The 23280-nt window shown below is 65.5% G+C and overlaps 2 protein-coding genes across 2 annotated transcripts; both read left to right on the top strand.

Annotated features, from left to right (window-relative positions):
- Positions 1 to 13238: 13238 nt before the first annotated feature.
- LOC128151235 (collagen alpha-1(I) chain-like) lies at positions 13239 to 15728 on the top strand. Its single transcript, XM_052808472.1, has 2 exons — positions 13239 to 13273; positions 13577 to 15728. The coding sequence occupies exons 1-2, from the start codon at positions 13239 to 13241 to the stop codon at positions 15726 to 15728; spliced, it is 2187 nt and encodes a 728-aa protein (XP_052664432.1).
- A 4149-nt stretch (positions 15729 to 19877) lies between these two features.
- Positions 19878 to 22485, top strand: CBX8 (chromobox 8). The gene is given in 7 exon segments (XM_052808278.1): positions 19878 to 20043; positions 20557 to 20600; positions 20819 to 20844; positions 20847 to 20883; positions 20982 to 21018; positions 21020 to 21049; positions 21238 to 22485. Coding segments are annotated over 7 exon segments (1080 nt in total). The 5' UTR covers positions 19878 to 19974; the 3' UTR covers positions 22075 to 22485.
- The last annotated feature ends 795 nt before the right edge of the window (positions 22486 to 23280 follow it).

Below are 23280 nucleotides of genomic sequence, written 5' to 3'. Positions count from 1 at the left end.
ACGAGAGCGTGCCGCCCGCGGTGGGTGAGGGCACCCACTTTGTTCCTCGTGCCACCCAGGCGGGCAGCAAGGCCGTAGGAGGCAGCGGTTCGGTGTTTCCCTCTCCCCGCGGTGCCGAGGCAGGGCTGGGCTTCTCCAGAGCAAAACGGGCTGCGTGAGGTCTGCGATGGGAAAACTGGAAGGCGGCTGGGAAGGTGGCTGCGATGGATGGGCGATCGCTAGTTCTCAGCCTGATGCTGCCACCCCAGCGGCATTATTCCTGGCGTTGGGGAGGGTCGCAGTTAGATGAGAAGTTGAACTTCTCCAGAAAGGAAGATGGTCCAAATTCCACAAAAAAGCCTGCAGAAGTCTCTGAACTAGATTAATAATTGCTGGAGTCCACTGAAAATACAGCGCAGGGCTAATTCTTCACAACGTGGCTTGCACGAAGGTGGCAACCTAGCAGCATGCCCGTGGAGCCTGCCTGGACACAGCTGAGATACAGCGCTCAGTCCCCGGTCCCCCTGGGATCCCCTATAACATTCCCAAGCAGTCGGGTGCTCATACAGCAGCTGCCCTCGGAATCTTGTGCTTGCCAAACTGGCTCCGTTGCCAGTCTTTCTTGTCTTGGACTTTTGCTTGAAGTTGATTTCTCTTCCAGGAAAGATCTTAGTTGAAATATTGTCGTTGATGGCGCATCAATGTGTGCGGACAAGAGCCTCAAGCTTGTGAGAAGCAGAACTAATTGGTTTGGGTAAGGTGGACCCTGCAGTTACACTGGAGCTACCTGAAGACATGGGTGAGTTGCCCCTGCTGTGTGCGAGAGCCCAAGGGGTGGGCAGCACCCTGCGGGCTCAGCCCCTGGGTCCTGCTGTGGCACAGCGTCTGTCTGTCCGGGCGTGTGGCAGTGCTGTTCCCAGAGCCAAAATAACCCTCTCCGTCTCATGCTGCCCACTTCTGGGCCGCCTAGTCCTCCCAGGCTTCGTTTTATTTAAATAAATTCAAAAGTCGGCTCGGCGACTGTTCCTTCGCAAATCCTGAGGATTATGTGGTATCCGCAGAAAGGTGGGGCAGCATCCAGCCAGGCGTCATCTGCTGGGGCTTGTTCGCAGCGGGAGCCACTGCGTGAGCCGTGTCAGCCCAAGTCTTGCCTACGGACGTTCCCGTGCCAGAGCCAGAGTGCTTTTCCAAGGCAGCTCGGGTTAAATCGGAGGGGAAGCAAACCATTGAGTGTGTGGATGCCGTTTTCTCAGCTGGGACAGCAGCGGAGGCTTGTATCCAAGTGGAACAATCTCGACTATGGACATGGTTGTTGCAGATGTTGGTTGTGGTCTGGTGTAGCTCAGGTCTGCTACTCGGTGTGGTGCTCGTGTGGTGGTGGGAATGGCTTCTGGGAGCTTACACCAGAAAGCAGGCTCCATCCCAGCTATTTGGTTAAACTGGTTAGTGTGGGCAAGGTCAATACTGACAGCTCGGTTCTTCTCTTGTCTCAGTTGATGCTTCAAAGTCAATGGAAACTTGTGCAATATGTTTAGTGCTTGTGATTTTCACCTGCCTGCATGGAGACCCCAAAATCTGATTGTATGTGCACAGACAGCAAGTGGAAATAGGTGAACTCTGATTAAAATCAACATTTTGCCTGTTAGCTCTGCTGAATCTTAAGAGGGTTTTAATCAGCTCTGCCTGTCACCGGGGCTGTGTGAGTGACAGGCAGAGGGAGCGGTGGCCGAGGGTGCTGGCAAGCAGGTGTCGGGGCAAGAACCTGCGGGCTGTGGAGGTGAACCCCAGCCTGCACCGGGGGGGTGCCCAGGGATGGTTTGGTGGGAAGCATTTCCCTGCCATCCTAGGCTTAGCTGGCAGAGCAGACAATCAGAAATTATGCATTTCCCTTGATTAATTAAGCTAATGGTTATCTGAAAACAAAAATGGCATGGAAGAGGAGACGCATGCTCAGAATGCAAAATGTGATTTATGAAAGGGGAAGTGCTGCTCGACAGACAGCGGCAGGAGCCAGTCCAGGAGCGGGGCTGGGCAGGCGGGCTCGCTCTGGGGCAGAGTGTCTGCGAAAGGAGAACTTCACCTTTAGCCAGGCAAAGGTAGATGAAACCAGTGGGGTTTCTCACAGATAGTAGGAGGTGTCTTTTAAACGTGGGCTTGCAGGTTCCTGGCCAAAGCCTGAGCATCGCTGCTGCTGTCGTGAGCCGGGTCAGCAGCTTCCTTCTCTAGTCTGTAGGTGTGTGAGACTCTTGGCAATTAGTAGCTGTTTGCAGGTTTACAGTTAGCTCAGCTCCTGAACATCTTAACAAATGGTTTGTATTGTGTTGCTGGTTTTTAAGGAAACAGTGTTCCTCCAAGTGTGTGCTTTCTGAGCTTCCTTTCCCTACGCCCACCGCCGCTCCATGCACCTAAAATATTGTCTCTGCTGGCAGTAACTGTGGTTTGTTTGAGGCACCATTTCCCGGAAACCACATAGCCAGATATTTCTTAGTTTAATAGTTTGATCATGTTTATCACAACTCCAGCAGCTTCCTGTGCAGTGAAAGGTGTGATAAGTAGTTACTGGTTTAAAAGATACACCCTCCCCTTGCTTTGTGCCAATTGGCTGGGAAAGATCTAGCGTTTAGGATATGAATTACTTATTCATACCGCTCTCTTTCCGTATTAAGTGCATCAAACCTAAATGCCTGTTACTGAGCAAATTAATGTGAAGTCCACTATGACTTCCAGTGGTTATCAAAGTGATCCAGGACGAGACAGAGCATCACCATGCTCCATTAGGAAGACTGGTGTGCGCTACGTTTAATGTATTTCCCAGGAATGCGTTAACCTCTGCTTGGTTTGGATTTATTCCAGACAAACATTTGCTGATTTAAAAGGAGAATTTGTGTTCATATTTTAGCTCTTCTGAAAGGGTCTGATGCATCCATCTATACATGGCTGTGCTGCGAGGAGGGACTGCAAATCAGTGCTGTAAAGCTGCCTTCAGGCTGTCCCCTCCCCAGCCGTGGTGGTACCCGTGTCTGCACCAGTACTGGGTTGGAATCCAGCCGCCGGCGCTCCGGCGCCAGCAATTGCCATGGTCCTGTGCGGTTTCAGCAGGCGTTGGTGCGGTCCCCACTCCATGGGAGGTGACGGAAACACCGTCCCCAGGCGATGGCCGTGGGGCAGCAGGCAGGGTGGGCCCTGGGGCTTGGTAGAAGAGGTTGCATCTCTGGGGTGAGGATGCTGTTACGGAGAAGGATGTTAAATAAACACATGACACGCAGCTGATGTCTTTTAATCAGAATAAGAAACAGCCTCGCAGGGACTGGAAGACTTTGAGGTCCAGACTGGGAATGGGAGAGGAGCTCCTCCCTGGAAAAGGGCAGAAAGTGCAAGGGGCCATATGCGGTGGGAAGCAGAGGATTTTCCAGGCAGTCGGAGCACTCAGTGCTCTTGCTCATACGTGTGTGGGGGCAGCTCCTCCAGGCAGCCATTGCATGCATTTTGTGGGTTTTTTCCTTTATTTTTCCCATTCTCTATCATTACGCTGTGCAATGTTGGGAGCTGGCTGTGTGACTGCTGAATGTGGTGGCCTCAGCATCTCTCTCCCCCGCTGGAGAAGCCAGCAACAAGGTAAGGCATTCATGGTCACGTTGGGGGGAAAAAAAAAGCCCGCTGTTCAGGCTGCATTTTTCCAGGCCTGTCCCCTTGAGCGTGGCGGGGGCTGTACAGCTCGGCCATGCACGTGTTGGCTGCTATAAACCTTTTTAACTAAAACTGTATTCAGTGGGACTGATCCAGCAGCAGAGGCCTGCCACGGAGGTTTTTTTGCTGGATTTTTGGAGGGGCTGGTGTCCCTCTCTCTGTGAGAGCAGCTGCAGGAGGACAAGGCCAGGGCGCAGCCCCCGCTGCCGAACCGGGGCAGCTGGGCGAGGGGGATGCGATGGGGCTTGCCCCAGTTCTGCCCCATCCCTGAGCCCCTTCGCCTCCCCCATCCTGCCGGGCTGTCTCTGGTTTGAACAGTCGAAAATGCCTGGCGGTAGGAAATCCTCAGTCTCCTCTGCAGATAAGATCATTTGGATTCAGCCCAGACTCATGCAAGATCTGTGTCGGGAGGAGACGACCGCAAGGACACTGCTCTGTTTACGTTTTCCCCAGAAGAGGAAAAAGGCTGCACAGTGCTGGGCACAGCCCGGACCATCTCCAGGCGCTTCCAGAGCCTTGGCGAGCGGCTCCGGAGAGTCCCCTGTGCGCGGGAAAGCTCCTGCCTTCACCCTGAGCTGGGGAAAATCCTGTTAAAGGTAAAACGAAGCAACTCACGTGTTAACGAGGCGGCTGCCACCAGCGATGTCTGACATAAACACAGCTCTGCAGCATAGCCCGGCCTTGGGCAGCATCAGTGTGACAAGGAGGAACAGTCGTGTGAGCAAGGTGTTGGATGGAGGAGATGGGGGCTCAGCTCCTGGGCCCCCCTCACTGCACTCCCAGCGAGGGACCCCCTGATTGCTGCGGGGAGTGACAGGGGAGGGGGACGGGGCTGGATGATGTGGGAGAAGGGCCGTGGTGGCTGCGGCTGGGTGCTGTGCAGCCTGCTCAGGCTGGGGGGGACAGGAAGGAGAGAGGGTCCTGGTGATGTAGCTGCTCGTAGGAGCCATCCCTGGGTCTGTGCCAGCACGTGGAGTCTCATGGACAGCGAAGGGGTGTTACTGTGTGATGGACCTTTGGGTGCAAATGGGAGAGAAACGAGGGTCTCTGCAACGATGAAAGTTTGGGGCAGGCACTGGCAGGGGCTGAGGGCACCTCAGGGTGGGACCTGCCTGTGCCTCCCGTTGCAGGGCGAGATCCGAGGCTCACCGGGGAGCAATTTGCCAGCACCTACTGAAGTCATTTCTCAGAGGGAGCCATCAGTTCAGCTGACACCTTGATGTAGTTTAAAGCAAACTGCAAACATGAAGATTTATTTTTATCGAACGAGCAGGCATATAAAACATGCTGTGCAATGCAGCGCAGCCTGGCAGGAAGCACCCTGAATCCCAGGAGTCGTGACTTCGGCACGCTGGGCCATGCGCCATCCCTGGCTGACCCTGCTGATAGCAGGCCCGTGGGGTTTAAGGGTGGGGAGAGAAGGAAACTTAATCACCAACTGCCAAACCTTCCAGGATCTCTGCCAAACACCAGGACCCTTCTGCAAGGGACGGCACTGGCACCAGTTGGGACAATAGATCCCGACCCTGCCAAGGCTGAGGTAGAGCTCCACCGATGTTACAGGGTCTCTGTACCGGGGAGGTACTGGGAGGGGGTATGGCCACACTCCTGTTTTCCAGGAGGTTTATGTGTTGCCATGACCCAAGTGCAGGTGCAGGTCCTGTGGTATAGGTGTGCTTCAGTCAGAAGTGCTTAACTGGAGGTGAGAGAGGGAATAACCTAAACCTTTAGGATGTATAGCTATTGTGCTGCAGCAGCCAGGGCAAAGAAGTCCTACAGATAGAGAAAATAAATTAACAAGACTTAGATGATATTATAGAATGCATTAAGAGGCAGCCTGAACGGAGAGTTTGAGCTGATGGAAGCTTTAACAAACGTATTTAATGTTGGATATAAAGACTGTGCTGAGCAAAAAATTCTTGTGCCAATGTAAAGCCACATCTCCTGGTCTCCTGGGAAGCCACTGGATGCTCCACCTTCATCTGCAGCAGGGATGAGCCTGGGATGTACAACACAAGGAACGGTGGTGTTTGGTAACAGCCGTGAAATGAGCCGCAGCCCAGATGTTCCAGAGGGAGCAACCTGCCCCTGGCTGGGGCTTTGCCCCGAGAAGGGCCCTGGGTCACTTGGGTTTGCCCCTTTCCCCACTCACCCATGCCCAGCATGGGGACTGTCTTGCTTTTCTTTATGAAGAACAAGAATACGAAAAGCAGAATGACTCAAACTTCAAAAGTTACTTCTCTAAAGATGGAAAATTGCAGCCCACGAGCTGCTCTGAGAGCTGTGAGCAGCAGAGGCCCCGCTGGAAATTCGGACTCAACATTTCCCTCCTGCCCGGGCCCGGCGGTGGCCGGGGGGGACACGGAGGTGGGGGGCGAGCACCAGCTCGGGGCTGGCCAGGGGGCACCGGGCTGGTCCAGCCCCGGCCGGGGTGATGCTCTGCCGTGCCCTGTCACACCGCCTGGGCATCGGCGCGCCAGCCCCGAGGCAGGATCTGTCCCCGGCCGCTTTAGAGAGTAAGAAAGCGGCGGTGGGTCTTGGGGGGCGAAGGGCCGGGGGGGGCAGCGAGCGGAGCTGCTCTCAGCGGGGAGGGAAGGCGAGCCTGCGGGCTAAAATGGCCACGCTCGGCTGCAGGCGTGGGCTCTGCCATGCGGCAAGGGTTAACCCCCCCAAAAGGCATGCTGGGAAAGGGGAAGGCAAAACTGCACCGGGAGAACTTGTGCGGTGGGGGCGGGCAGCGGCGGGCAGCGGCGGGCAGCGCTCCCCCGGCTGGCCCCGGTGCTGGGGGAGAGCAGCGAGGAAATCTCGAAAATGCCCTTTGTGCGAGCCTGGACATCGTGATTTCAGAAGGTGGGGGGTTGGGGTTGGTTCCCCCTTCCCCCCCCCCGGCACTGAATTTCTGGGTCTCTGCCCTGGCACCTCTCCGTTCTCCCCCTTCCCGAGGGGGGGGATGCCCGTTCCCACCGCTGATGCCGTAGAGGGGAATGCACTCCACAAGTCACTGTTCGTGGAGCTGTTCAGAGCTCACAGTCACAGGGACTTGAGGAAAGAAATAATTTCTATTTTGGCTAAAAAAAAAAAAAAAAAAAGGAACGTCAGGTTCTTTTCAATACCAAATACAAGCCTTGGAGAGGGAGGGATTGTTCGGTATCGGGGAGCCACGGAAGCATCTCAAAGCACAAAACAAATGGTAATTTTCACATATGCTCGTAAACGTTAATTTTCACATATGTTAGTAATTCCACATGGCTTGAAAAATCAAGGATGAAACGTTGTCCCTGAATGTACCCGTCCATTTGCAGTGCGGTGCAAGCCAGGCTGTCATTTGAACATCAGGAATGTATTTTACAGCCGCTGCCCTCTGCGTGCGTTGAGTCCAGCAGTGACACTATCCTTCCTCCGCCTGCGTCCTTCTGGCACATGAAGTCACCAGCAACAGATAAAACAGGGAGATTCATTGTGGGTCATGCAGAGAAGACGATGTGGTGGTCAGACACCAGAGGTGCCTTGACTCGCCCCGGCTGGCTGGTGGAATGATGTCTTATCTCGAGTTTAAGGGCTCAACCTGACCCTGAGCCATTTTTAACCCGAGGTGGGAAGAGCCCTCCCTGGGTGTTCCTCTCTGCTTTGAAAAATTCTTCACTCGCCCCACGGTATCTGCTTTCCTGGTGTTTTTCATTTTTGTAGCTCTGCAACCCGAAACAGACCCACTTTTCCAGCGTTTGATGCTCCGCTTCTTGAAGATGCTTTAACTCTCAGGACTCAGAAATAACTCCTAGCAAACGCAGTGCAGAGAGACCCAACAAGAAGACATCTAATCTAATGTATCACATTTCCATAGTTTGTGCTGCAAGCAGCAATTTGTGGTTCAGCAGCGACGGCTGACTAGAGACGAGCATTATCACAGGAATTCCTTCCATCTCTCGCCTGAGTATGTGACAAATAAGTCTTGGCCGTGGCATTGTCTTTTCTGGTTTCGGAATAACAGGCTTAACTCTTTTTTTCTTTCCCCGGAAAAGCAATTTTACCTTTGCCTTGTGCACCTCCACTGCCCGCAACTGAGCGTTTGCTGCGTGGTGCACCATCCCATGTGCTTGGAGAGCAGAACGCCGGGGTGGGAGGTGGCACAGAGGGGCCGTAAATACCGGCACCCTCGAGGACGTGGGCTGGTGAGCGCGGTCAGCCGAGGTGCTCAGCACCGCTCAGTGCGAGCTGGACGGGGAATCTCCACGGGAGGGGCTGGGACTGCGTCCTGCCCGATGCTGAATCACAAAAGGGGATGCGATAACCGGAGGGCTGTTGCAGAGAACCGGCCCGGCATCCCTTCGGTGCGGGGCTCAGCCATCCTTCGGGGGCCACGGGACGTTCCCCCGCCGGTGAGGCGTGGGCTCCCAAAGTGCTCCCCCCTGCCCTGCTCCTAGAGAGGGACCACAGGCGGGAGGTGCCAAGGGCTGAACCTGCTCGGTGGGCCGGGAGGGTGGGGGTCCCGGTCGGGAGCTGCTCCCCCGCCAGCACCGGTGCGGGGTTTGCGGTCAGGGATTGCTCCGTACCCGCATCCATCCCTCTTCGGGGAGCAGCCTGCCCGGAAGAATTCGAACGCAAAGCTCCGGGGCAAGGGCCATCGCTTACAGCCGCTCTCTCGGCCCCGCCGGACCACCGGGCACCGGCTCCAGCCGTTCCCTCCGCGGGGCTGGGTCCCACGGGGGCGGCCGGAGACAGGGACAGCACCGTCACCGAGGAGGGTTCCCCGGGTTCGCAGGGGAAGTTGAAGGCAGAGCCGGCTGGCGGTACTGCCTCGGTGTGTGGCACTGGTGAGCCCGCTTTCGCGTCTAACAGTCTTCGGTAGCTCAAAAGAGATACTGAAATATTGGAGAGGAGTCGGGAAAGAGGCAGAGGGATGCCGTGGGGGCGTGGGGAGCCCGGGAAGCCGGGGGCGGTGGGGCTGCGTGGCGTCTCAAAGGGAAGGTTAAGGACATTTTGATCAGCTCGTAAACCTCTACACAGGGAAGAAATGCAGGGACTCAGCTGAGCTTTCATCCAGCAAATGAAGACACAACAGGATCCAGCGGCTGAAGTCCGCACCAGCAGTAGCTGGAGCTGGAATGCGGTGCCATTTTCACCGCGTCAGAAAAAAAAAGCCAGGTGGGAGGGCAAAAATCGGGGCTGCTTGGCATCGCTCTGGGCTCTGCTGCCATTCAGCCCCAGGCTGCTACGGCAGGATTAAAAAATGCAAGGGGTGTAATCCACAGCCTGTGGGACAGGGACGGGCAGTGGGTGATTATACTGGCTCCCCTCCAGTCTTAAAACGCCCCCCCCCCCCCGCACTCCGATATTTTACACACCCCTGTGATCCGCCTTGCCCTGCTGGGTTTGTATCTTTATCACCTGTGACTTTTATAAGATTAATTCCTTCTCTCCAGGGCACTCGAGCGTTTCACTGGCAGCCGTGCCCGCACACCACCGCACACCGACACCTCGGGGTACCGGCCGGCGGGGCAGCCCGAGCCGAGCAGGGTGCGGGGCAGGGGGCTGCGGCGTGGGGGTCCCCCTTCCCGGGTGATCCCACACGCGGCCGCAGTGTTGCGTGTCCCCGCGGTGCGTGTCCAAGTGTCAGATGCCAGCCGTGGGGAAGGGGAGCGGAGGTGGGACCCCCCCACCCCCGCCTGGGGTCCCGCGTGGGACACGCGGCGCTGTTTGCAGCGGGACCACGGGGAGGCGAGAGCGGGGACGGGGCGAAGCTCCGGCTCGGACGACGGCGAGGGTGGGGGGGCCCCGGGGGGCGGCCGGGAGGTAACGTGGGGAGGGGGGAGTTTCCCCCAGGAGAAGCTGGAGCGGAGCAGTGCGGAGCCCGGGGACCCGCCCCGAATCGGTGCAGCACCGGGGGCTTCGCAGCGGTCCCGGCGTCGGGGGGAGCCGCAGCCAGAAGCCGGGGAGTTGAGAGGACGAGGGTGACTGCCGGCGTGGCCCGCGGGCCTCCAGCGCCGGGGGCAGGATGAGGCCCCCCCCGCCTCGGCAAACAGTGGGCGAGGGGGAGGTCCCGGGGACACCGGGAGGAAACGTCCGGCCGTCCCGGCAGGAGCGGGAGGAAAACGAAACGGGGGCGAGAAAGCGGGAGAGAGCCGAAGCCCGGCGCGGTTGGGGCGGGGGGCGGTCCGGTGGGGCACGGGATGCCCGGCCCGGTTCGGCCCGGTTCAGCCCGGCGCGGTGCTCACACCTGCATTGCCGCAGCGGCGGAGCGCTGCCGGGGCGGCGGGCTCGGCTCTCGGCGCGGCGCTGCATTGCAGCACTGCAGGAGCCCCCTCCTTCCCCGCTCCCTTCTCCTCCCTCCGCCGCCGCTCGGCTCCGGAGGCCCAACGCGGGGAGCCGACCGGCCCCGCCGCGCTTCGCTCCCGTTCGCACGGGGCAGCCGCCGCCTCCGCGCTCGGGTCTCCCGCGTCGTGCCACAGGCGAGTCCCCCCAGCCTGGGAATGCAGCCGTGGGGCGAGGGACACGCACCCACTCGCTGTGTCCCCCGGTTGGTCTCTGTCGCCGGCGTTCATCAGTTCCCGCGCGGGCGGAGGGGACCGGCCCGCCCCGTCGGGGTATCCGCCGTCCTGCCCGCCCGTCCCCGCGGCCACCGGCACAGCCCCGCGGCTCGTCCCGGCCGCCTCCCTCCCCCGCGCCGCCCTCCCCGCCGGGCTGACCGGGCTGTCCGCCCCGACGGGCCGCCCGACCGCCCGTGGGCCACGCACTGCCCGGCACCGTCCCCACGGGCTTCCCGCGAGGGCGTTGGGGCTCGTCCCGCGGGGAGCCGGCACCGCCACCGGGACCGGGCAGGGCTGAAGGACACTGTACCGGGCGACCCCGGCCCCGGGGCGGACCCTTCCCGACGGGACGGTGTCCCCCCCCCCTCCCGGCCGTCGGGGCACTTGCGGTACCCGTGGGGCGGGCGGAGGGAGGCGACCGGCCCCGCGTCGCCGGCCCGTCGGGAAGGGAGGCTGGTGACCGCGCTCCGGGCTCTCGCCTGGGGACAGCGGCCCGGAGACCGGTGCCGGCCCCGCGTGACTGGGTCCTGCGTGGACCCAGCCGGCCACGACCCGCGGCTGCTGCGTGCGGGGGGGCGCGAAGGGGAGCGGGGCGATGCCCGTGGGAAGGAGCCGGCGGCGGCCGGGGGTCCCGGGACCTGCCCCGCTCCCAGGTGCGGCGCCGCGGGGGCGGAGAGGAGCGGGGCCCCGGGCCGCGGGGACCGCCCGCCCCGGCACAACGGGGGCCCGTTCCCAAGGCTCCCGCTCTGTCTCTGCTTTGGGAAAACGCCAGCACGGTAACAAAATGGCGGGGAAAGGGTGGGATTGTCACGGCGAGCCCTGCAAGCGCAGCCCGGCCGGCCCCCGGCACCGCCCGGCCAGGCTCAGGGCGTCCGTGCCGGCGGCAGGCAGCGGGGCGGGGGACCCCCCCGGGCTGTGCCGCCGCCCGGCCCCGCCGCCCGGCAGAGCTCCGGTGGAGACGCAGCTGCAGAAAATGGCTGCTCGGCGGAGCCCGCTGAATCCTGCCATGGGGGGGGGGGGGGGGAACGGGGGGACGGCAAGGAAGCGGCGCAGCCCTCCCCGCCGACCGCGGCCCCCCCGGGGGAGCGCGGGGGCAGGCGGCGCGGGGGGCGGCCGGAGGCTCCGCGGGGCGGCGGGACCGGAGAGGAGCCGGCGGCGCGGCGGGACCCCGGCGGCCGGCGCGGAGCCTCCCCGGCGGGGCCTCACCTGCGGCGCGGCGTGTGGGGGGGGGAAACCGGGCAGCCCGCCCCGATCGCGCCCGGCCCCCCGCGGCGCCGGGACGGCACGTGCCGGCAGCCCCCGCCCGGTGCCCGCCAAGGCGGAGGGCAGGGGCGGCTCCGAGCCCGGGGGCGGCGCGGCGGAGGGGCGGGCCGGTCACCCCCCCTCCCACCGGAGCCCCCCCCGCCGGAGGTGCCCGGAGCCCCGCAGCCGCTCCCGCAGCGCCCGCTTAAAAATAAAATAAGAATAAAATAAGAATAAAATAAAAAATAAAATAAAAAATAAAAATAAAATAAATAAAACCCGGGCGGGGGGACACGGCGTTGCGCGGCCGCGGCTCAGCCACGGCACCGGCTCCGCGGCGAAGCCGCAACGAAAACTCGACCCCGCGGCCCCGCGACGTGTCGCCGCCCCCCGCCCGCCACGGCGGCGGCCCCCCGGCGCCTGCCCGCGGCACCGGAGCGGGCACGCGTGGGTGCGCGGCTGGCGGTTGCGCTGCCTCTCCCTCGCGCAGCCGGAGGTTCGCTCCCCGCCGGTGCTCGTCGGTGCTGGCGGCGGGGCGAGGGGGCGTGCGGCAAGGCGCAGCGAAGCCCCCCCCCCCCCCCCGGTCTGTGTGCCCCGTATCGGGGTCACCCGTGTCCGCGCATCGCCGCGGCTCCCCGCTCCCCCAGCTCACACGTGGTCCCGTGTCGCCGCTTGGCGGAGCGGAGCGGAGCACGGGGACCACCCCGTCCCGCCGTCTGTCCTGGCCCGCGGCCCCGCCGGGACCACCCCGTCCCGCCGCCGCCTCCCCTTTCCCGCCGGCCGCTCCGCCGCGGGTGGGACGGACCGGGGTCTCCTCCGTGACCCGCGTTAAGGGGACAGGGCAGTGAGCGGCGGTCCCGCCGCACTTCGGGATCGCCGTGCGCTCCCGCGGTGCCGTCGGTGCCCACGGAAGACGGCGCTACTGCCTCTCCTCTCGCACCGTGCGGTGGGGCGGCCCGGCCGGGACCCCCGGGGAGGGAAGGGGCACCGGGAGTGGGGTGTCCCGGTGGGGGGGGGGGGTTGCACGCTGTGAGGGGGGACACTGGTGGCGTCCCGTCGGGGGTCACCCGTGGGAGCGGGGGGGTGTCAGCTCTGTCCCCTCCACCCCGGGGGGGTCCCGGCCCCGGGAGGTGGGCGGGGGTGCGGGGGGGGGCGCGCGGGGCCGTTCCACTCGTGAGAGCCGGTTGCTGCGATACCGACGGGCCAATGAGCGTTCACCAGCTCACCCCGGGCTCTGGCACCGCTTCCTTATATGGTGCGCGCCGTCCGCGGGGCGCCGCGCTCATCGCCATATAAGGGCATGAACCTAAATACAGCATCTACCTTGGGCGGGGTGGGCGGGGCCGGGGCGGTGGGACGGGGCGGGCGGGGGCCGGGGCCGGGGCCCGGGCCGGGCCCCGCCGCAGATACCGTGTGTCGTGTCCGTGTGTGTGTGTGTCCCCCACCCCCGCCACCAGCCCAGGAGAAGCCGCCGGCCGTCATTAGGTGGAATGCAAATGAGCCGCGTTTCACCTCTAATTGCTTTTGTTAAAAGCGGAGCGGCGGGGCCGCGGGCGGGCGGGGCCGGGCAGGGCCGGTAGCAGGGCAGGGGTAGGGACAGGGTCCGGGCGGATCCAGGCGCACCCCGGTGTCATCTGTCACCTCCCGGCTGAGATCTCCCCCCCCCGCCCCCCCCGCCGGCTCCGGCACCCCGCTCCATCCCGCCCCGTCGGTGGTGGTCTCTGCCCACTCGTGGTTCTTCCGTGGCCGCTGCCGCCGGAACCGCGAGGGAGCAGATTTGTCCTTCCGCCGTCCTTGCGGACCGACATGGGCAGCAGCGCGGGCGGGACGGAGCCGCGCCGGTTAGACGGGGGGGGGCGGGGGGGGGCGCGCGGAATATCCCGAAAGGTTCAGGTTTCCTCGCCCGAGGCAGCGCTCGGGTCGGTTCCTTCTTTCTCCCCCCTCTGCAAACAACTCGTATTTATATTCCTACAAATAATCAGCAAATTCAGAAACCCCGGAAACAAAAGGTCTTTTGTGCAGAGTGCTCACAGCCTGGAGCGGGGCGATAAAGCGGTGCCCCCCCCCCCCCCGCCTCGCCCCCGGGAGCGGCACTTTCCTCGCACGGGGGTTTCGCTATGACCCGCGGAGCTGCTCGGCTGCAGGGGGGGGGGACAGCCCCGGGGCCGGGGGCGACGAGCGGCTCTCGCTGCGTGTCGGCAGGCCGGGGAAAACGGGGAGTGGGCGCTCAGGGCTGCCCGTGGGCGCTGCCTGCAGTGGGACGCGGGTGGGGAGTGCCGCCGCTCAGCCTCGCCGGAGCAGGGGGTGTGCTCGCGGACACGCCGCCCTACGCCCCCCCCCGGGCCCTGCTGGGGAGGGTGCACCAGTGGCTGCGGGGACACGCGTGGGGCGGCTCCCACGGGCAAGGCCGACGCGGGAGACTCTCCGACGGTTCGCGGGTGGGTGTGTGTGGTCAGGGAGGGAGGACGGCGGCCGCTCTCCCCCGGGGGGACCGCGGAGGGGAGACACACCACACACACACCCACCACCCCCCACCCTGCACCGCCCCGGGACCTGGCACAGCTCCCGGGGGCCTCCTGCGGGAGCTTCGCCCTGCCGAAGTCCGCGGTGCGGGGGGGGGTCCCCGGGGCGGAGGGGGCGGCAGTGCACCCCCCCCGGGGGCGGCGGGAGCGCAGCCGGCTCCGCGGCGGTCTCAGCCGCCATTTCCAGGAGGACGGTGCCACCTATGGAAAGCACCTGGAATTAATCGGGCCGGCGGGGGCCGCGCCGGGAAGCGTCGTCTCTCCGTGCGGCACCGTGGGGACGAGCCCGGGCCGCGCCCGCCGCCGCCCCTGCCGCTCCCCGTGCCCGCCCCTGGGGACCGAACCGGGGCCGCACCGGAGGGCGGCAGACGGGGTTCGACCGCTCCGGTCGGCGGGGGCCGCTGCTGTCCTTCAGCACTGCCCCCCCCCCCGGGCCCGGCTGCCCCCGGGGGGGATCCCCCGGCGCGGAGGTTCCGCGGAGCGTGTCCCGCAGGGGACCGAGCGCTGTCGCGGTGGCTCCATCCCGAGCCCTGGAGGAGTGAGAGCAGCGCCGGGCACCCAGACCTGGGCGGGGGGGTGGCTCGACCGGAGGAAGACGGCGGGGGGAAGGCTCCGGGGCGGGCGGAGGGCGGCGGCGGGGGCGCACTACGGCAGGGGGGGAAGCGCGGACCGCTCCGCACCCGCGCAGAGCGGTGCCCGGCGGCCGTCCCGAGGGGAGACGCCTGCCCTGGGGGACCCCCCCGGTCCTGCCTGTCCCAGCTGCCCCCCCCGGCACCCCCTGCCCGCACCCTCTCCTCGCTGCCCCCTCCCCGCTGCTGCTGTGTCCGGCAGCGCCGAGCTCCCCTCCACGGCCCCGCCAGCCCCGCCGGTCCCAGGGGAAGAGGCAGCAGCCGTGCCCGGTGCCCTCCCGGGGTCCGCCGGGCCTAAGCCGTGCCCACCGGGGCACGCTGCCTCCCCCCGCCAGCCCTGGGCGCCGGCGCCTCCGGAGGCGCTGGGGAAGCCCTGCCCGGGCCTGAATTCGATGTCAAACACATCGACACGAAAACTTCCTCGCGCGGGAATTCCTGAGCTGCCGGGAGTGGGAAGGAGCGGCCCCCGCGGGGACACCGCTGCCCGGGCACCCCCTGAGAGCTGCCCTCCCGGCACCGGGTACCCCCGCGCTCCGGACAGCGGCCGCCCCCGCGGCCCCGCCGGCAGCAGCCCCGGCGGCACCGGGGGGATGTCGGGGGTCGGGGGCGCACGGCAGCGCGGTGTCCCGAGGGAAAGAGGTGGGAAAAGCGGGCGGCCCGGTCCCGCCGGCACCGACCCCACGCGTGACCGCAGCTCCGGGTATGGCCCCGTCTCCGGGCCCGCCCTCGGTCCCCGGGGGGTGGGGGCCGGTCCTGCCCCGGCCGCCCCCTCCCGCGTGGGGTGCAGGTACCGCAGCCCGGGGCCGGTCGCTGCCTCCCTGCTTCGCCCGAGCTGCTCGGAAACGAAAAGGCAGCGTGCCGGCGGCCGGGCCTGCCCCCCAGCCCCGGGAAGGGCCGGGGGCCGCCGGGGGCCGCCGGGGGCCGGCGGTGCCGCGGGGTCCCCGGGTCCGCGCCCGCTCCGCCGGGACAGCCCGGCACCGGCCCGGGGGGCCGTGAATTTACCCCGAGGCTCGTCCCGGCTCCGTTCAGCCACAGGTGGAGGGAATCGTTTTCCCGCCCGGCTGGGGAATGGGACCGGGCCGGGAGAAACCCGGAGCCGAACCGGGCGGCAGGGCGGATCGGGAACCCGGGGCCGGGCGCCCTGACGGTGCGGGGGGGGTGTCCACGCACGCAGGGAGCTCGCGTGGAATGGGGCTCCGGGGCGCGCTCTGCCCTGCCCGGCGGTACCCACGGCCCGGCCGGGCTGCGGGATGCCTCTCCCGGGAGACAAGGTCCGGTCCGGCCCGGCCGTAGGGTCGGTTCGGGGACTAGCAGGCGCTGGGGCTCCGCCGGGGGGACGACTTGCTCTGCCCCCGCTTCCCCCCGCGGTCTCAGCGTTGGGGCCATGCTCGGGTCGCCCAGGAGAAGGGGACACGGTGGTAGGGCGGGGGGGGCGACCGTGGCGTGACCGGGTCTCCGACCGGCACCGGCACCTTCGGCCGCCCGGGGAACCGGGCCATACCGGGAGCTGGGCTGGATCCGAGCCGCCCCGGGCACGGGTGTCCGTGGGGCGGAGCGGCTTGTGAAGCACGGTCACCAGAGCGTACGGGAAGCCGCGGGGAAGAGCCCGGCTGTGGTGCGGGGATCGATCGTGCCGGCGGTTGGGTTGGAGCCAGCTCCCTCCCGCCCTGCCGCCGCCCCCGGCTCAGCCGCGCTCGGACACGCGTGCTCGCCCCGCCGCCCCCACGCGCGGCCGCGGGAGAGGCAGTAGCCCCCCGGTTTCGTTGCAAAGCTCGCAGCCGTGGAAGCCCCCGCACAGCGAGAAACGAGGGGGGAGCCGGGCGCTCTGCCCCGCGGCGGCCCGCTGAGCCCCGAGGAGCTCATCGCACAAGTACGGGCGGGGGGAACGGAGATCCGGCGGCCGAGGGGCGGATTTGGGGTCAAATGAGCGGAAACGGGGTTTGCCGCAGCGGCACACGCCCTCGCCGGGCCGGAGCCCTCCCCGAGTCCGCGCCGAGCCCCGGGACACCGGGGCAGGGCCGGGGCCGGGGGGGGGCCGGCGGGGGCGGAGGGGGCCCGGGGGCGAGCGGCCCCCCCTGCCCGAGAGCCCGTGGGGCGCCCAGGCAGCTTCTGCCGTTGACCACGGGAGCGTGGAGGGCGGCCCGTGCCCGGGCTCCGCTCCTGCTCCCGGTGGCCCGGCCGGGCGGGAGGGGCCCCCGCAGCGCCGCCGGCCCCGGGCGAGGGGGTCCTCGGGCCCCCTCCGGTAGCGGGAGGAACCGCCCGGCAGAGCCGGGGACTGTCCCGCCCGCCGCTGTCTTGTCCCGCAGCGCCGCCGGGACGGCTCCGTCCCGCTTCTCCTTCGGGGCCAGAACCCCCACGAGCGGCCGCAGTCCCGGCCCGGGCTCGCCCACGGGCCGGGGGCTCCGGCCGGACCCCCACGCAGCGGCGGTCGCTCCCCGCTGCTTTCCCCGCGCCGTTCTCGTTTGCGTCTCGCCTTCTGCCGGCCCCCCCCGCATCGCAACCGGGGACCCGGCCACGGCCCCGCGCGGGTCCCGCGTGGGTCCCGGCGGGGGATGGAGCTGTTCCCTCCGCTGATGCCCGCGCAGGAGGCAGTTAGAGCAGCGGCCTCCCCCCTCTCTGCCCCCACGCGTGGCTGTGAGGCTCCGCGGAGCCCCGCGCGGGCGACGGGGCGGAGGCGGCGGCTGAGCCGGGAGCTCCGCGGCCCCTCAGGGCTCCCGTGCGGTGTCGGTGCGGGGAGGCTCGGCTCCGGGACCGTGCTTCCCACCTGCACCGGGACACCGGCAGCGAAGGTGCGGGGCAAACACCCGTTTTTCCCGGGCTGCAGCACCCCACACGGCCACGGGGATGGGGCCCCCGCCTCGGCCCCGCTGCGCCGCGGCGGACGCTGCCCCGGGACCCCCGAGCAGCGGACGAGGCGGCGGCACGGGCACCTTCGGGCCCGGGAGGACGATCCGTCCCCCCCCCTTCCCCTCCTCCGCCCCGCGCCCCCCCCCGAGCCCCCCCGGGCGGACCTTGCGCCCGCTGTCCCCGGGTCTCTCTTCTGCGTGGCACCTTCCCCGGGAGGGTCCGCTGCGTCCACGCCAATTCACGAGCCGCCCCGCGACCTGCCTTAATTAACAACGATTAATTCGACATTAACGAAAAACTCCCCGGGACGCCGCTCGCCGGGGGCCGGGAGGGCGCGGGGGGGGACCCTCCCCCCGCCCGGCTCCTCCGCACGGGGCCGCGCACGCCGCGCAAAATCCGCGGGGCGCGGTGGGTCCCGCGGCCGCGGGGTTGGAGGCGTGGGGCTGGGAGCCCACGGGAGCCGCGGGGTGGAAATCTCCCGCCTCCTCCCGTGAGCTCCTCCCGCTTTCACCTCGGCCAGCGGCGGCGGGGGGGGAGGGCTCTGCCCGCGGAGACTCGACCCACGCGAGTCCCCCCTGGGGCCGGGGAGGGCCCCACCCATGTCTCCCCCCCCCCCCCCCGCTGCAGGGGGAACCGGTGACCCCCGTTGGAGGTCCCTGCCCGCCCGGGTGGCGGGACCGGGCAGGGCTCCGCGGCGGCAGGCAGGAGCCCCGGGAGGAAAACGATCCCCGGGACGGGGACAACGCCGGTGCCCTCCGGTCCCCGCCGCCCGTCCCGGCGTACCCCGGGGGCCAGTGACTCCCCCCGGGCGGCGTCCCGGGCCGGGGGAAGGCAAGTGCTCCGTAGGGGGAAGATGGTCCCCCGCAGCCGCGCTGGCCTCCCTGTCCCCGCCAAGTGTGACCCGGCACCCCCCCCGGCGGCAAACGGCAGCCAGACCAGAGCCCCGGGGCGAGGCAGCCTTGGTCTCGTTTTCCGGAGAGCAGGCGCAGCCGGATCCTCGGGGCCACGCCCACCGTGGGGTCTCCCACGCGTGAGCGCGGCGGGCCGCCGAGGCCCGCTCCCCCACGGCTTCGAGCTCCTTAGCGGAGGAGAGCCGGCGGCGGGGGGGGTGTGTGTGGGGGGGAGGTGTGGGGGCAGGTCCACGAGAGGCGTCCCCTGGCCTCGTCCCGCGTGGACCGGGCTGCAGAAGCCCACTCAGCACCGGGCCGCGGTGCTGCGGGTCCCACTCGCGGGGCAGCCCCGGGCGGCACCGCTCCCCCCGGGCGCGGGAACCGCTTCGCTCCGCGGGACGGGGCTGAAGCGCTGCCCGGTCCCTCCGGAGCCGCCCCGCGACGGCCCCGCGGGGAGGTGGGGGGGCGGCGGTTTGGGACCCGTCCCCCGCGGCTCGCCGTCCCCACGCGCGTGTCTCGGTCTCCCGTGGCCGCCTCGGGGACGAAGTCGCGGCGGGGAGAAGGCGACGGGAGACAGGGCGGGACGCGGTGCGGCGGGGCGACAGGCAGAGCCGGGAGAGGGGGGCCCGGGGGGGGGGGCGGGGCCCGATACCGGCTGGCAGCTCCGCAGTCCCACCCGCGCTCCCGCGCCGCTTTGCTGACCGGTAACGCGGGAGGGACGGGACACGGACGACGACGACACCAAATCCCGCGTGGGGCCGCCCCGCTGTCCCCGGGGCCACCCCTCCGCCCCCCCGGGGGCTGCCGGTGCCGGGATACCGGAGCCCTTCGAGCCCCGGTATGCTGCTAACTGCCCGCGCCGCCGGGAAGGGTTCGCACTCCCGCAGAGGCAGCGGTGCCGAACGGCCCGCGGGGACCGCGCGTCTCCGCGGACGCTTCCACGCCACGGCGGGCTCTCCCGCTCCCGGGTACGGCGGTTTGGTCCGTTCAGCGCTCCCGCCTCTGACACCCTTCCCTTTGTCCGAGCACCGGGCCGCCGGGCCGGGCCGCAGAGCACCGGGGAACGGCCCGCGGCGCTCCCCCCCCCCCCCCCCGGTCCGCCCCGTCCAGGTACTAGCGGGGGGGGCCGGCCCGACCCGTCCCCGGGGCTGGGGGGAGGCGGCGGCGGCGGCTCCCGGGCCGCCTTTGTGCTCCGCTCCGCTCCACCCGCCCCCCCTGCCAACCTCCGCCGCCCCCCCCCCGCCCCCGGCGCCGGGGCCGTCCCCCCCTCCCCCCTTCCCCGCTCCCTCCCCTGCCGCGGAGCGGGGCGTGGCGTGCGGTGGAGGGCGTGACGGGGCGTGGCATCCCGCCCTCTCCCTCCCCTCCCCGCTCGCCCCCGCCGCCGGCCCCCGCCCCGCGCTCATCGGGACGCGGCGCACGTCGTGGGGCGGGGCGGCGGCGCGGGCCAATGCGGCGCGGGCGGAATATTCCACCCGGCTCCGCCAGCAACAAGTGCGGGGGGGGGGCCGGGAGGAGGAGAAGGGAGGGGGGGGGGGCGGCGGCGGCGGCGGCGGGGAAGGGAGGGAGGGGGCCGCGGCGCTGACGTCAGCGGGCGGAGTATTATGGTCTGGGCTGCGCTGGCGGCTGCCTGTGTGCTGCGAGCGGCCGCGTAAACATGGAGCTCTCGGCCGTCGGGGAGCGCGTCTTCGCGGCCGAGGCCCTGCTCAAGCGCCGCATCCGCAAAGTAGGTGCCTCCCCCCTCCTCCTCCTCCCTGCGCGAACCCCCCCCACAGCCCCGCGCCACCCCTCTCCTCCTCCTCCTCATCTCCCCACCGCCACCCACCCCCCCCCACCCCCCCCCCCCACCTCCCTTCCCCGCCCCGGGCCCCGCCGCTGCGGCGGCCCCGCCGGCCCCGGCCCGGTTGCGGCTGGGGAGCCCGGTGGGGGGGGGGGGGGGTGGCTCTTTCTTCCCCGTCGCATGCCCGGGAGCTCCCCGCCGGCGGGGCGGGCGTGCTCCGCCGCTGCCTGCCCGCCTGCCTGCCGGGCTGCGTACCCCCCGGGTTTTTGTTGGTTTTTTTTTTTTTTTAATAATTTTTTTGTTGTTGTTGTTGCATCCCCCTGCCCCCCCCCCCGCAACCCCCCGCGTGTTTTCGACACGCGCGTTTGTTGCACGCGTGGAATTGCGGGCGTATCTTTGTTGCGGGCGTTTATCGCGGTTTCCCTCCATGCATATTTATTTTTCTCTTTGCATCTGCAGGGGCGCATGGAATATCTCGTAAAATGGAAGGGCTGGTCTCAGAAGTAAGTCGGCCGTTTGTCCGTAGGGGTTCTGCAGCCGGGGAGCCGTGGGGAGATGGCTGGCTGCAGCCCTGCTCCCCCATTGTAGTAGAAAGGAAACTTGGGTCCCTTCCTTTAGGCCCCATATTTTTTTTATTTTATTTATTTATTTTCTGTTTCTGGCTCCTCATGCTGTTCCTTCTCTCTGTGCCCCCCCCCCCTTCCCCCCCCCCCCTCCCCAGGTACAGCACTTGGGAACCTGAGGAAAACATCTGGATGCCCGGCTGCTCGCAGCCTTTGAGGAAAGGTACAAGGCCTTTGCTAGCCGTAGCCCTTGTGCTTGTAAATATGTTGCTGTCTTGTAGCTATGCTGAATTGAAGCTTTGGTTTTTTTAACACCTCTAGGGAGCGAGAAATGGAGCTATACGGGCCCAAAAAGCGAGGGCCCCAAGCCCAAAACCTTCCTGTTAAAGGTAAGGAGGCTGGAGCCCCGCGCGAGCCGGTGCCGGCCAGGGCTGCACACTGCGGCGGGGAGCGGGGGTCTCTCTCCGGCCCCCGTGGAGGATGCTCCTTGCAAAGGCGGCCTCCTGTCTTGTAAGTTGTAATTACGCAGCCGGACGGCAGGATAATAAAGTCACTGGTTGATTTATCTTCTTTGCAGGCCCAGGCAAAAGCAAAAGCCAAAACCTATGAATTCCGCAGTGACTCTTCCAGGGGGATCCGGGTGCCGTATCCCGGCAGGTCCCCCCAGGAGCTGGGCTCCACGTCCCGGGCTAGGGAAGGACTGAGAAACATAGCCTTGGCTCCCCAGGGCAGCTCCAGCACCGGCACCCCCAAGGGAGACAGCATCCGGGACCGCGTGATCCGCGTGGAGGAGAAACCCGGGGAGACCCCCAAAAAGAGGGGCCCGAAGCCCAGGAAGGAGCTTTACAAGGACCTGGCGGAGACTCTGGATGCCTCCAAGAGGAAACTGGGGGACCCGGGGGACAAGGTGGGGGACTACCTGAAGGCCAGGAAGATGGAGGAGGCGGCGGGGGCAGCCAAGTTCAGCTCGGGACACAGCGTCATCCAGCTGGCCAGGCGGCAGGACCCCGACCTCCCCGGCGCCCTGCCCGGCCCCAACCGAGCCGAGGTGGGTGCCAAGCTGGGAGCCGCCGAGAGCTACCCTCCCCGGCTGGCCAAGCACCGGGCAGACTTTCTGGACCCCAAGGGGCAGGGGGGGCTGGACCCCGGCGGGCCCAAGCTCCTGCACGGCGCGGTGAGCCCGGGTGCCGTGGGCAGCCTGTACCGCGACGGCATGGGGGGCCAGGCGGGGCGGCCCTCCCTCATCGCCAGGATCCCCGTCTCCAGGATCCTGGGGGACCCCGAGGAGGAGTCCTGGAGCCCCTCTCTCAACAACCTGGAGAAGGTGGTGGTAACTGATGTGACCTCTAACTTTTTGACCGTCACCATCAAGGAGAGCAGCACGGACCAAGGATTCTTTAAAGAGAAGCGATGAGTTTGTCGGAGGTGGTGCTGGGGTTTTCTTCGGTCAGATCCAGACAAAAGCTTGGTTAGAGCTTGGTGGGCCTCTTTTTTTTTTTTTTTTTCCTTTTTTCCTTTCTTTTTTTTTTTTTTTTCCCCCTTTATTTTTTTGTCCTGGAGAGGATTTAGAAACTGTCCTAAATTCATTAGCTCATTCTTTTTTTGTTTGGTTGGGTTTTTTTTCCCCTCCATGTCTTACATTTCGTTGGAAAGATTATCTCTAGAGTTATATTTTCTATTAGATGTAAATATGTTATTTAAGAAAAAATGCTTATATATATATCTATATATATATATTTCAACTCTGAGTTGTTTTATTTAAATGGAGACAACAGTGACTGCTCAGTTGCTCTTAGAAAGGACAATAAAACTGAGAACTAACGGAGTTCACGCATCTGTTGCAGGAGCTGGTGTACATAACAAACGATGTTCATAGCTAATTATGTTCTGGGTTTTTTTAACTATTATTTTTCATATGATGCTATGGATGGTGGAGGGGGAAGTGTTAACTCCCTTGGAGGGCAAAGTGCCCTGATTTCTTGATTGTGATATAAGGTGTTGCTTGTACAATCAAGTGTGCTGTATCCAGAACTGTTGCCCTTGACAGTTGAAGTAAGCACTTGAATTTACAGTATTGTTGGGGAGGGGGTGTTTCCAGTCTAACAAAAAAAATAATGTTGCTACAAAGTCGGGGCGGGGAAAAGCAGAAATCCATAAAAAGGCTAAAACTGTTCTAGCGGAGTATTAACTTGAATTACCTTTTCTTGTGGAGGAAGAGGAGGGTTGTGTGTGTAAGGTTCCTGAGAGGGGTGATACTGAAATGCACTTTAATAGAGTTGTCGTAGCAGTTGTGGGAGATGGGACTGAGCTGAGAATCTGTTTTCATTTTGTCTGGTTGCTTGATTCTGTTCCCCCACCCACTAAAAAAAAAAAAAAAAAAAAAAGGCAAAAAAAAAAAAACCCAACAAAAAACCCCTCTGTTTACATTCCTGAAATGCCAGAGAGGTTTGGGAGGGTAGCATGTCACTGCCCATATTTAGATGCTTTATACTGCTATAGAAAGTGGATTATTATTATTTCCCCCCCCCCCCCCAAACACAGTTCACTTCAGACTGTTGGAAGACTCCAGATAAAGTGTTTTGTAATATCCACATCTCTGACAAATCCCAGAGCCACCTTT

Source organism: Harpia harpyja, chromosome 14, assembly GCF_026419915.1.
Source record: "Harpia harpyja isolate bHarHar1 chromosome 14, bHarHar1 primary haplotype, whole genome shotgun sequence".
NCBI classification, from domain to species: Eukaryota; Metazoa; Chordata; class Aves; order Accipitriformes; family Accipitridae; genus Harpia; species Harpia harpyja.
This window is presented reverse-complemented; position numbering and strand designations above follow the sequence as displayed.

Coding starts and splice junctions, on each gene's coding strand:
- LOC128151235 (XM_052808472.1), top strand. CDS start 13,239: ATGGGCAGCAGCGCGGGCGGGACGGAGCCGCGCCG. Junction 13,274..13,576: donor GGCGGGACGGAGCCGCGCCG/GTTAGACGGGGG, acceptor GCTCGGCTGCAG/GGGGGGGGGACAGCCCCGGG.